At 37.7% G+C, this 14,061-nt stretch overlaps 1 protein-coding gene across 1 annotated transcript in view; it reads left to right on the forward strand.

The window, feature by feature from the left end:
• Positions 1–41: 41 nt before the first annotated feature.
• The window catches only part of cables2b (Cdk5 and Abl enzyme substrate 2b), a 33,664-nt gene continuing 19,644 nt past the window's right edge, over positions 42–14,061 (forward strand). Inside the window, exons 1-2 of the mRNA XM_058762836.1 lie at positions 42–1,119; positions 11,101–11,193. Coding sequence (XP_058618819.1) covers positions 617–1,119; positions 11,101–11,193 — 596 coding nt within the window. The 5' untranslated portion in view covers positions 42–616. The remainder of the gene's footprint in view (positions 1,120–11,100; positions 11,194–14,061) is intronic.

A 14,061-nucleotide genomic window follows, 5' to 3' on the forward strand; every position in this document is an offset into this window, starting at 1 on the left:
TGTGAACCTTGACCACAAAACAAGTCATAAGTAGCACAAGTATATTTGTAGCAATAGCCAACAATAGGCCTACATTTTATGGGTCAAAATTATTGATTTTTCTTTTATACCAAAAATCATTAGGATATTAATTAGCGATCAAAGATATTTAGTAAATCTCCTACTGTAAATATATAAAAACTTAATTTTTTATTAGTAATATGCATTGCTAAGAACTTAAATATTTTATTTTTTTTTTGCACCTTTAGATTCCAGACTTTCAAATAGTTGTATCTCGACCAAATATTGTCCTATGCATCAATGGAAAGCTTATTTATTCAGCTTTCAGATGATGTATAAACATCCAAAAAATGTACCCTTATGACTGGTTTTGTGGTCCAGAGTCACATAACAAAGCGGCATCTACAGTCCTTCATTTTCTCTTTCTTCTGTCAGAGCGCGCCTGTGAAATTATTTCAAACGCTTTATGATTCATCAGCCAATGAAATCCGCGCACGCTCTATCTATTTACTAAAATCCTGTCCTCTAAGCCAATCGGGTGAGAGTGGGCGTGTCCTGGCGAGTAGCGCCGGGGTAGAAACAGAACAGAGCAGCAGCGCGTAAGGTTTACTTGAGAATGGCGGCTGCTGCGTGCAGTACGCAGAGCACTCTGAACCCATGCACTGGCAAACTGCACAGAGAGCATCTGCGGAAAAGTAAAGATTCGCGGAGGAGACAAGCTGCGCTTTTGTTTCTCACTAATATATCCTTGGACGGTCGGCCTGTGCGGAACAATGTGAGCGCAGCGGGCCCAAGTGATGCCGAGTTTCAGTGCTCTGACATCGCCGCGACTGTGAACGAACTGTCCGCTGCGGCGAGTAACGATGGGACCTTCTCCAGCCTCTCTGTCCCCAGACTCGGGCTGCTCAACGTCCCGCCCATCCTGGTTCTGCCGTCGGATTCTGGGTTCAGTAACGCCGGGAGCACCGAGATGTTCCTGGAGAGGGAGAGGGGCTCGTTCTCCTCGCAGAGCAATCTCCTGTCCCCTTGCAGTCTGCAGCCCACTCCGCTCGGAGCGCGGAAGTCTCCGACGCTGCTGTCAGTGCAGAGCTGCGGCTCTTCGCTGGAGTCTCGACCGCGGTGGGTTCTGCACAGGTTTCTGAAGGGGGGGTTACTTTAGAGGCAGTAAGAGATAGGACAGTTTAATGCATTCTGATAGTTTACATAAACTTCTGAAAAAGACAGTCCACTTGGCCGTGTCTCAAAATCTAGTGAGCTGCCTACCTAGGCAGCATGTTTACGCGTCATATGTCATGTGCACTGGCAAGGTACTAAGGTGATAAGTTAACGTTATGTTTTTAATGTTGTTATTTGACTTTGAGCTTGAAGCTATTGGTGCTTAAATTGTTTAATTGTTAATATTAATATATTAACCTTTTCAAAATGAATATTTAGTTAGTTTTGTGGTCCAGAAAGTAGAAAAAAATCAGTTCTGCATATCAGATTTCAGACATTTCATATTGAAACATAATCAGTATAAAAAGGCAAATCTAATACTATAAATAGTTTTTTGTAAGATATACAAAAAAATTAAGGTGGTTCTAATGCTGTATTGCATTTACTGTCAGAAAAGGCTATATTTTAAAATGTTTTTTTAAATTGCACAAAATGTTTTTTTTTTTTTCCTTTACCATCCCTTCCACTGCTTATTTTACGACACTCATTTTTGTGATGCAAAGAAATTTTCACACTTTATATTTGTTTTTGTTTTTTTTTACTTATTACATAAGTAAGTACTGAGTAATACTGATGGGAAAATATAAAATTAATGTGTAATTTTTTTTTCTAGGGCTTAACATAATTGCACACTTTTATTGATTTTTTTTTTTTTTTTTGTAGTTAAATATTGCAGCATTAACATGGACATATAATGTAAGGAGTTAGTCATTATTCTGACCAGTCTGAATGGGCATGTTTTGTGACCGATTTGACCCAACCTGCATATTTAGAGGGAGAGGCACCATAGTGTCATTCAGACTAATGATACGAGTGGTTGGAAATTGTTTATATAAAATGTGACATAATGTTGCCAACCTCAACATTCACTTCATTCTATTATTATTTACTAGAAATTTCAAAGAACTGATTACAGAGAATCACGTACACTATACACTAAACGCAAAGCGTGTGCATAATTGTCTATAGTTAGACAAGCGTTAATGTTACTTCATGATTTTGAGTCATTTACCTTATCTGTCCAGTCAGAGTCTAATTTGTTTATGCTTTTAAATATACACCCCTATTTACAGTGAATTAATTATCCGGGGTTACGTGATCTCTAGTTTTGAAACACACCTTTTTCTGGTTTGCTTCCCAAATCTTTTCCAAATATCACTTTGACAATTATTTTAAAAGTGTTTTTTGTTGTTGTTGTTTTCAAATATATTTATGAATTTTCAAGTTGCACTAATCTACGGATAGAAAATGAGGGTGAAATGACAAGCCACCGCCATAGATTTTATCTGCTTGACTTTTAAATGTTGTTCCACAGACGCAAAAGTATGCGAAAAAGACTGTGTTTTCATTCTTACTAGTACTCTCATTGACCACAGACTGAACAAACCGCTTTCTGGAATCCAGATGTCTTCACAGCCAAATAAACCTTGCCTAAAAATGGCAATTTGTGCGTGAAGGTTTCGGCTTTGGTTGGTTTATCTCTCCATACGAGGAAGTGAAAAAGCTTGTCATACACACAGTGAGAGAATTGATGTTTGTTTTGCTCTTAATCTCAACAGTCCATTGAGCAGTAGGAGGTCTTTATTCTTTTGACTGTACCTCCCCCCCAAACACTCTTCCCACTTTTACTTTAAAAAGGGTGCGGTTGTGACATGTGGATTCAAACCAGACTGACAGTCACGGCAGACATTTGCTTTGCTTTATCAGTTGGAGCTTTGAGGTCAGTCCGTGCTGCATATAAGGGTGGTGGTGGTACTCTTCCAGTGCTGCACGCTGCTTTGTGCACACAGTACCTGCAGAGATTAAAGCTTAAGACATTCTGTCATACTCTCAACCCTTCAAAGGGTCTCTGCAGGCCTGAGGGAATGAACTGTCTCTGCACTGGAGAATAAATCAGGGCTACATGAACTTGCTTGAGTCAAATGTTGCAGCTTCTTAAAATAGTTCCAGTAAATGCATCCAACGTGCATTTAAATTGACCTTTCCTTGCTTAAAAACAACCTCTCCAAGTAAGTTGTCTTCAATCGTTCTCAGCATGCATACTGAGAGCTGTGACATTCAAATTAAAGACATAAAGATAGTTTGAATAGTACAACAAGTAGGCGCTTGTTGACCACGTTTGCCAAATTCTCAGCCTCATGCATTGTCAAAATTCTTTGAGGCTTTAAACTGTTGATGTAGTTGCTCAAAAGAGAGCTGTTTTGTAATCAATAGTTGAAAGATTTTTGCATGAGGTGTTTTAAATTTCTTTTCTTTTTTTTGAGTTTGCCTTTGGGTTATATTCAGTGTTAGCGTTTGAACATGATTCCCTGTGGTAACTTTAGAAATGGTGAGTTTTACGGTCTCTTCATTTAAATGTTCTGACATTGAGCTCTATTACACAATGCCTCTTTTTCTGATGGAGAAATCAAGTTTTATGATTCTCCAACCTTAAATACCTAAATTCTATCATCATTTGCTTACCCTGTTCAAAACGTGAGAAATTTCTGTCCTCCATTGAAAGTTCATTCCAAGAAAACTTTGAAGCTTCAGAAAGTTCACAAAAACATCACAAATATGCATCAAGCAAGAACATTTGAGAACGTTTATATATACATATGGAATGTTTGTAGAACAAGGTTGTATGGGTTTCGAACAGCTTAAAGGGATTGTTCACCCAAAATGAAAATTCTTTCATTTACTCACACAAGTACAGAATGACTGAATTGTAATTTTATTATGGTGAATAATCTCCTTTTGTATTCTTCTGTTGCAAGTTAAAGGGTTAGTTCAACCAAAAATGAAAATTAGCCTGTGTTTTACTCACCCTCAAAGCATCCTAGGTGTATATGAGTTTTTTTTCTTTGAGACAAATCCAATCGGAGTTATATTAAAAACTGTCCTGGCCCCTCCAAGCATTACAATGGGGATAAGCGGGTGCTTTTTGTCAACAGTCCAGAAGACGTGAAACAAAGTGAGCATATCCGTAATAAAACGTTCCTCACACGGCTCCGGGGGGGTGAATAAAGGCCTCCTATAGCGCATATTTGTAAGAAAAATATCCATATTTCTAAAGTAATAAACACTTTTTTCTCACTTCCGCTGACTGCCGTACGCGGAAGCCGTTCCGGTGGATAAGCGAGAACAAAACAAAACGCCGGTCACGAATTAGAAGCACAAAACGAGGATTTGTGAAGAAAAATGTCTGAGGATTTCGATATAAACCAAGAGTTTTACTTTGCTAGGAAACGTTGCTTCCTTTGCTCCTGTATACAAACTTGCGAGACTAGCATATCTCAGAGGCGCAACTTCTGTCACTCTTGTTCTGAGCATGCTAAGAAGAAAACATCTCTGTGTAATATCATTAGTTATGTATAGTAATCCGTAATCTACACTTGACAGTGAAAACTGTTGATTCTTCTCGTTTAGGGGAAGTCCTTACATGTGAGTTAATAACTGAACGGGTGTATCCGTGTATAGGGAAGTGGCGTTGTTTGCACACTGACCTTGGGCTTGGCTCATGCTCTTGTGTCAATAGCACCCATGGCATAATCAGAATTTGAAGCTGATGTACTCCAGGAAAACACTCTTCAGCGTGAAGGATGCTATTAGTGTCCTTTGGCTGTCCTCCACCTTTGCTGTTTTAGATATGCTAGGTATTACTAGATCTGATGACAGTGTGAGATTTTATATATATATATATATATAATTCATTTTTCATGTAAACAGGAAGGCTCTCCTCGCACTTTCCTTGCTGTTTATTTTTTTTTTTTATATGAATGAGGGTAAATGATGTGCCCTTGTGTTTTTGTTTGTTTGTTTTTTACAGGTAGTCGTTAAAAAAAATGGTCATATTAACAAGGACAAATAACAAATTATGTACACTACTGTTCATAAGTTTGAGGTTAGTATATATATATATATTTATTTTATTTTATTATTATTTTTTGCTGGAATATGAAAGATCTCCTGGAAAACTTAAATGGATAGTTCACCCAAAAATGAAAATGTGCTGTTAATTTGCACCCTCAGGCCATCCAAGATGCAGGAGATTTTTTTTTTTTCTTCAGTAGAACAGTAAAGAAGATTTTTAGCTTGGTGATTCATGAAATGAAAGTCAGCGAAAATCATATCAAGGACCACAAAATTAATACCAGTGGCTCCTGGCGATATATTGAGGTCTCATGAAGCGAAACAATCGGTTTGTGCAAGAAACCAAACATTATTTACAATATTATTATCTGTTAAAAACAAAATCACCTATATTTTGGATGGCATGAGAGAGAATAAACTAATAGCAAACTTTCTTTTTTGGGTGAACTATCCCTGTAAGAGGACAACATAAATCCCATCCAATCATTCATTATGTTGAGCATACTATGTCAAAACTCCCCACAATATCCAAATATTATGTTATGTAATCTAAAGTCAGATAACTGATATTCACAATAAAACATTTTTGCTGAAATGTACTGCAAAAAGATTTTTAATGTTCTTCAAAGAGGTGTTTTGTGCTTACCAAGGCTACATTTATTTGATCAAAACTGTAGTACTGTGAAATATGAATGCAATTTAAAATAACAGTTTTCTATTTTTTTAAAACATAATTTATTTCTCTGAATTTTTAGCATCACTACTCCAGTCTTCAGTCTAACATGACCCTTCAGAAATCCTTATTATGCTGATTTGCTGGACAAGAAACATTTAATATTATTATCAATGTTGAAAACAGTTGTGCTGATTAATATTTTTCTGGAAACTAAACTTTTGAATGGAAGTATACATTAATCATATGTTTATGTATTATCCAAAACAACAGCTGTTTTAGATGAATGCTACCAAGCTCCAAGGAAAAGATCTCGCTCTTAAATTGTGTAGTAACCCATGTGTCACCTCCAACACACCAGCCCACTGATTGAGGCCTGACATTTCACCCACTCATTTCTCTAAGGCACTTCCTCTTGAGCCTGTGCTTCAGCACTTTGTGCACCAGCACTGGTTCTCTAGCCCAGCCTTTCATCCCTGTGTGCTATTGGAACATTGGAAGCATGGAATCAGGCCATATGTTCTCTCAGCACTTTAATTCTGTGCATGTCCAGTCCAGGCAGGATTACACCAGGGTATTTATTCAAAGCTTTGTGACGTGATCGTGGCCTGACTGCATCCAGTCGGCCAGGAACAGCTATTGATCCCCTGGAATGAGGGGCTGGGATCTGCTGGACATAAAAGTATGAGATATATAACACACATGGGTTATGAAGAGAGAAGAGCAGTGGTACAGTAAATGGAGGGAGAGAGTGTTAACGTTCCCTCTGCCTCTTAACTTGAGTTATTCCTCTAGGATTGTACATTCTTTCTTAACTGTTTGTTTATCTTTGCCAGCCTACAGTATGAGATTCCATGGGCTGATGAGAGCCATCCTCTCATGTGGATTTTGATGTTATTTAGTAATTGTTTTACTATTTTATGTGATAGTACAAGGAAATCTTTGGTTGAAAAAACGAAAAACCTTCAGAGTTCGAAGAATTCGTTTTGGTGCGTATGCTGTGCTGAGAATCATTTTCCTAATTTAGTGTTTCTGGTCAAAATGACCTGTACCCAGTTGCATAAAGCACCTTAAGTGTAATTTTCTCTTAAGATCACCCTTAAGTTTCCCTTACGCTTAATGTCATTGCATAAACTATACCTTAAATGCTTTATGCAACCTGGCACTGCCATTTAAAAATTCTTTGTAAAAATTGCTTTTATAACCAAATCTTGGATCTAGTCAAGTCACCTTTATTTATATAGCGCTTTTAACAATACAGATTGTGTCAAAGCACTTAACAGTATCAAATTGGAGGATAGCGTGTCAGTAATGTATAATGATAAGATTAAACACTCAATTTTCAGTTAAAGGCATTTCATTATTGAATTCAGAGATGTCATAGTCTTTAGCAACTAGTTTTCTTTCAGTCAGCACAGGTTTTGTATTTCTTTTTGGAACTGATTGGTTATAAGCCTCATTGATCTGAGCTTCTTTGAGTGAAAAAAGCTTTTTGTAGATAATTTTGGCAATGTTCATATTCATAAGTTCTGATGAATGAGGCCTGTGATCGGTCAGTACCAAAAAGGGTATGTGGGATGTTGTTAAACCCTGTGTGAGCAAAGTCTGTAAGTTTTAGTCCAATGCGATTAATTTTAACTAGCATTTTTGGGGAAAAGAAAGACCTAGAATGTCCTCAAAATGTCCCAGAACACAACATGAGGTTTAAGAAATTGCGTTGTTGTTGTTTTTTTTACAGTAGAAACATTTACATAACATCGTATTTGGATTTTAATCACAGCAGCTGCGTGTAAAAGCTCTTAGAATGTGTTTTTTTTAACAAACTGGAAATTCATAATAACTTATTAAAATATATGTAGGGATGAAAGCTATATTGGTGCCATATTGGTTTTCAGCCAAAAGAAGAGATTTTATTTTATTTATTTATTATATTGTTCAATATTGTATATTTATTTGTGCCTGCTGATTTCACCTTTTTTACATTTTGTTTTATTTTTAAATATTTACATAAACGTTTACTAGATTTGCCATGAAATATCTTACTTGTATTATCCAGACTTTTATGTCAGTGCATCACTAAATAAGTAATGTAAATGTAATAGTTTAGAAGTAATGCATTTTTTTTTTGTTGTTGTTGTTGTTGTTGTGTTGTGTCATCATTGATGCACACAGTGATATACAAAGACCCGACTAATCAATAATGAATTTTGTTGTTTCCATGAACGCTGTAATGGATGATACATCCAAACACATCCATCTTTCTCTGGGCAATCTGCCTGCTCTGATTGTGTCTGTGATTATGATATGACCTCCAGTGTCCTGTCTCACCAAGCTCATATCTTAGTTTCCTCTCCATCCCATTTTCTGCATTTGAGACTGATGCAAATGGTTGGAGATTTACTAGAAAACAGAGAGAGAGAGAGAGCCCGAAAAGAAAAGACAAAATAAATGAAATGTCGGGATCAAGTGAGTGACAGATGGGCCGAGAGAGAATGAGCTTTACGCAAAGCTGGCAGCTGCTTCAGAGTTCATCACGTTTTTCATTCTGGAGATAATGAAAGGGGTTTTAAGTCATTTGTTCTCGGTCACAGTCTTCAGCTTTTCTTTGCTCTCTTCTTCGCACTCGCCTGCACGCAGGTGCGGTTCCTCGCCCTAGGTTATGATAACAGTAATTCAGATTTGGAGGGAGGGTGCATCACCACAAATGGTGGAGCAGATGGAAGGTGCGAATAGGGGGAGCTGTTTGTGTTTGTTCGGCACGCTAGGGTTGTGTAATAGTTTTCAAACCAAACAGAAGGTAGATGTGGCCTGGTTTTGTGCCCAAAGCATGTGGCAGAAATCTGTAATGCTCATGTAGGGATAGAAGGGTTTAGAACATACACAGATGAGACATAGACCAAAAGTTATGTAACTATGGTAAGACATGTAACCCAACAGACTGACTTTTCTGCAGGGTTTTTTGAGGAATTTTCAGAGAAATTAATTTCATGTCTGAACCATGTCATATTTGGGCTTCCTAAAAGGGATTGTTCACCCAAAAAACGAAAACTCAATCTCATTAATTACTCGCCCTCATGTCGTTCCAAACCCGTAAGACCTTCGTTGTTACGCCCCTTACCGTATTGTGATGCCATGTCCCGCCCTTTTTACAGTCTATGGTCCCGGCGCGACGAGATTAAAACAATAAAAACCCGCTATAATCGAGGCATTTGTTGCATTCAGTGAGGACATAATTACTGATTATAATGACTCATACGGTCTTTTTCGCGTTTGAATAGTCAGTAGCAAATTCTTTAAATATCGAAACGTACTTACAGGCTGTGAGTCAGAAGCACCAGACTGTCCTTGAGACATTGGAATTGCCCCACTTTATAGTGTTCACAGCCATTCATAGTGTTCACGTTGTAGGCTATTCTCTCCCAGGTTCAGGAAATAGTCCTCCGTAAAATGCGCTGCACACACTCTAATATTTGTGTTGTATTGTTCTGGAACAGTGTTGTAAATATAACTTAACCACTGATTTCTAGTTGTGTCCTCATTTGGAAGGCCAAACAAAGTACTTTCGCTTTCAAAACAAATCACACAGCGTCTCCACGACATGGCAGCGGCAACCACAAAACTACAGCGAGAATAATAGTTACGCCTTCTTTCATTGCGTATACATTTGGGCGGTGTTATGCAAATCTTCCCACACTGTAATGTAGACATGTGGGGGCGTGTTTGAACGAGCCGTTTTAGGAGGGCGTGGACGAGTCTTAACTTTTATAAAGAATATCTCTTTGGTTTTGAGACTTTAGTCTTTGCAACTTTACAGATCTTATATATGCACGAACAGCTTGTAACACTCCAAAGACAAAGGAAAACTTGAAATCGCATCATATGACCCCTTTAAGATATTATTTTCTGACCCTCCATAGACAGCAACGTTACTACCATGTTCAAGGCCCAGAAAGTTAGTAAGAACATCGTTAAAATAATCCATGTGACATCAGTGGTTCAACCTTAATGTTATGAATTGATGAGAATACTTTTTGTCTGCAACAAGTATTCTCTCAAAATTATTCTCGTAGCTTTATAAAATTAAGGTTGAACCACTGATGTCACATGGACTATTTTAACGATGTCCTCCTAACTACTACCTTTCTAGGCCTTGAACGTATCAGTTGTGTTGCTGTCCCTTTAAGACTGACTAGTGTCATTCTAAACCTAACAACTATTCAGTTATGAAACTGTTTGTTTGCGGTGCATGTTATTATTTAACAAGATTAAATGCAGCTGAAATCAAGTGAAATTTGACCAGCTGTCTGCTCAGGCATTTGGTATTTAAAAACTTGAGCTCTTAACTTGAGCTCCATAATCCATATTTTCCAAAGAATTACAGAGCTCTTGGCACTCTTGAACATTCCTATGCATGATACATTTGAGTTGCTTGAAAAATAAAATATAAAATTACTAAATCCAAAAAAATAACATGTACATATGCTCCTAACAGGTTGCACCATTTATACTGTCTCTGCTTAATGAATGGTCTGGTATGGTGTGGTGTAAAAAAACAATAGAAAGATAAATGTCATCACAAATATAATTTTGTACAGTTCATCAATATTGACCATATTGTTAGTGCCAATCGCCTTGTGGGCAGCATAGTATTTTCTGATCTCCTGTTCCCCTCTCTTTCCCAGACTGAATGATTCAACGATGTTTTTTTTTTTTTTTTTGTGAGTGATTCATCATTGTACATTATTCCAAAGGAAATTGTCTGTTTTTTATCAAAACGTAATAACTTGTTCTGCCTTGTTCCTCCCATCTTGGTAATATGTGAGGGTAGTTTCATGTCAATGAGCAAAGAGCTGTAATGACGGTGCCATGCAGAGCAAGTCATGGCCAGCTTCATTAGCCATAATGACACATTCCCTTGATGAGGGGAAACAGCCAGTCAGTTGACTCACACACGTCAGTCACATTTCAACAGCATTTAAACACTGGAACAGTGTTTGGCTGAGCGGGAGCGAACTAGTGTATAATAATAGATGACTTTATATAGAACAAATGAAAGGAATTGCATTTGGTTTAGAACTGTTTCAAGCAGCATAAAACCTGTGTGTGCTGAGTTCTGTGTTTTGTTTTGATTCTTTCCGTTGAATTTGTTGAGTTTAGGTCAAATACTTGTGGGCATTTGGGCTGCTTTGAATAGCTGTGACGTAGCCGCTCTGAGTCGCAGCAGCATGTATTATAAAGGTTGTGTCTAATCTTCAGACAAAAGTTTATGTAAGAATGGTGAAGTGAAACCAAATATGAAAGACTAAAGGATTTTCATTTCATGTCTTACCCATGTTCTGTCCATCTGTATTTGTCCTCAGGAGTCGGAACCCATCTGGCTCTCCTCGTCCACGCCCTGTGAAGAAAGTCCACTTTATTAAGAACATGAGGCAGTACGACACCAGAGGCAGCAGGTGTGTTTATTCACTTCTCCATGTGGGTGTGTGGGTTTTGGGGTTGTTAATACCAGTGATAACAGCTCACGGTGTGTGTGTACGCGTGTATGTGTCTGTCGGTCTGTCTTTTCCCATGCTAGTCATGTTTTCCCCTCTCTGAGCTTCAAAACAAACATTCTGGCTCTCGTCATCATTCTCTTCTCAGTTTGGCAATGATCCGTAACAATTACTTTATGCAGTGCTCTTGTTTTGGTTCATGTGAGGATATCATATCTCTGACAGTTTGTACACAAATACTGAAGACACATTTCCTATTATTATAACTAATTTGTTAAAGGGGCCATATTTTTAAAATGTTAAATTTATTTTATTATGTGCAATAAACGAGTTTGATGTGCTATGAAAAGAAGAACAGCAGAAGTAGATACTATTATTCTATATATATATATATATATATATATATATTCACACTCAAAAGTTTGGGGTCAGTAAGGTAATCAACAAAATAAATACTTTTATTTAACAAGGATGCATTAAACTGATCAAAAGTGAAAAGAGAAATGTTACAAAAGATTTCTTTTTCTTGTAATCTTTTTCTTCAAGTAATCTTGTATCAAAAATGTATCACAGTTTCCACAAAATATTAAGCAGCACAACAATCAAAAAAAGCACTAAATCAGCATATTAGCATGATTTCTGAAGGATCATGTGACACTGAAGACTGGAGTAATGATGTTGATAATTCAGCTTTGCCATCACAGGAATAAAATACAGTCAGGTCCATATATATTTGGACGCAGGCACAATTTTTTATTATTTTAGCTGTTGACCAAAACGCATTCAAGTTACAGTTATATAATGAATATGGGCTTAAAGTGCACACTTTGAGCTTTTTGAGGGTATTCTCATCAAAATTGGAGAAATGATTAAGGAATTACATCTCTTCAATATGTACCTCACCCCCTTTTTCAAGGGACCTTAAGTAATTGGACAATTGACTCAAAAGCAGTTTCATGGACAGGCGTGGGCTTTTCCTTCATTATTTCTACATCAATTAAGCAGGTAAAAGTTCTGGAGTTGATTCTAAGTGTGCCATTTGCATTTGGAAGCTGTTGCTCTGAACCCATATCTTGCAGTCAAGGGAGCTCTCCATACAAGTAAAATAGACAATTGTTAGGCTTCAAAAACAAAAAAAAAAAAACCCATCAGAGAGATAGCAAGAACATTCGGAGTGGCCAAATCAACAGTTTGGTACATTCTGAGAAAAAAGAACACACTGGTGAGCTCTGCAACATAAAAAGGCCTGGACGTCCACAGAGGAGAACAGTGGTGGATGATCGGAGAATCCTCTCCATGGTAAAGAAAAACCCTTTCACGACATCCAGCCAAGAGAAGAACACTCTCCAGGGGGTAGACGTGTCACTGTCAACATCTTCAGTCAAGAGAAGACTTCACGAGAGCAAATACAGAGGGTTCACCACAAGGTGCAAACAAGGACAGATTAGACTTTGCCAAAAAACATCTAAAAAATCCTGACCACTTCTGGAAAAGCATTCTTTGGACGGCTGAAATTAAGATCAGCCTGTACCAGAATGACAAGAAGGGAAAAGTCTGGAGAAGGCTTGGAACAGCTCATGATTCAAAGCATACAACATCATCTGTGAAACATGGTGGAGCAGAGTGATGCATGAGCATGGCTTCCAGGGCACTGGGTTAATGGTGTTTATTGATGACGTGACAGAAGACAGAAGCAGCCGGAAGAATTCTGAAGTGTATAGGGATATACTCTCTGCCCAGACTCGGCAAAATGCAGCAAAGTTGATTGGGCGGCGCTTCATAGTACAAATGGACAATGACCTAAAACATACAGCAAAAGCAACCCAGGAGTTTTTGAAGGTAAAAAAAAGTGGAATATTCTGCAATGGCTAAGTCAATCTCCTGATCTCAACCCGAACGAGCATGCATTTCACTTGCTGAAGACAAAACTAAAGACGGAAAGACCCACAAACAAACAACAACTGAAGTCAGGTGCAGTAAAGGCCTGGCAAAGCATCACAGAGGAGGAAACCCAGTCTCTGGTGATGTCCATGAGTTCCAGACTTAAGGAAGTCATTGCCTGCAAATGATTCTCAAGAAAATATTAAAAATGAACATTTTATTTGATTTATATTTGTCCAATTACATTTGAGCCCCTGAAAATGTGGGGTCTGTGTATAGAAATGGTTGTAATTCCTAAGGATTTTGTTATAGTTTTCTTCAACCCTTTAAATTAAATCTTGATTGTTTCATTTTAATTCTATTCTGGTGGCATACAGTGCCGAAATTATGAAAATTGTGTCAGTGTCCATATATACACACATACATGCGTACATACATACAGGTGCATCTCAATAAATTAGAATGTCGTGGAAAAGTACATTTATTTCAGTAATTCAACTACAATTGTGAAACTCGTGTATTAAATAAATTCAATGCACACAGACTGAAGTAGTTTAAGTCTTTGGTTCTTTTAATTGTGGTGATTTGGGCTCACATTTAACAAAAACCCACCAATTCTCAACAAATTAGAATACTTCATAAGACCAATAAAAAAAAACATTTTTAATGAATTGTTGGCCTTCTGGAAAGTATGTTCAATTACTGTATATGTGCTCAGTACTTGGTAGGGGCTCCTTTTGCTTTAATTACTGCCTCAATTCAGCGTGGCATGGAGGTGATCAGTTTGTGGCACTGCTGAGGTGGTATGGAAGCCCAGGTTTCTTTGACAGTGGCCTTCAGCTCATCTGCATTTTTTTGGTCTCTTGTTTCTCATTTTCCTCTTGACAATACCCCATAGATTCTCTGTGGGGTTCAGGTCTGGTGAGTTTGCTGGCCAGTCAAGCACAC

Source organism: Onychostoma macrolepis, chromosome 23, assembly GCF_012432095.1.
Source record: "Onychostoma macrolepis isolate SWU-2019 chromosome 23, ASM1243209v1, whole genome shotgun sequence".
Classification (NCBI taxonomy): Eukaryota; Metazoa; Chordata; class Actinopteri; order Cypriniformes; family Cyprinidae; genus Onychostoma; species Onychostoma macrolepis.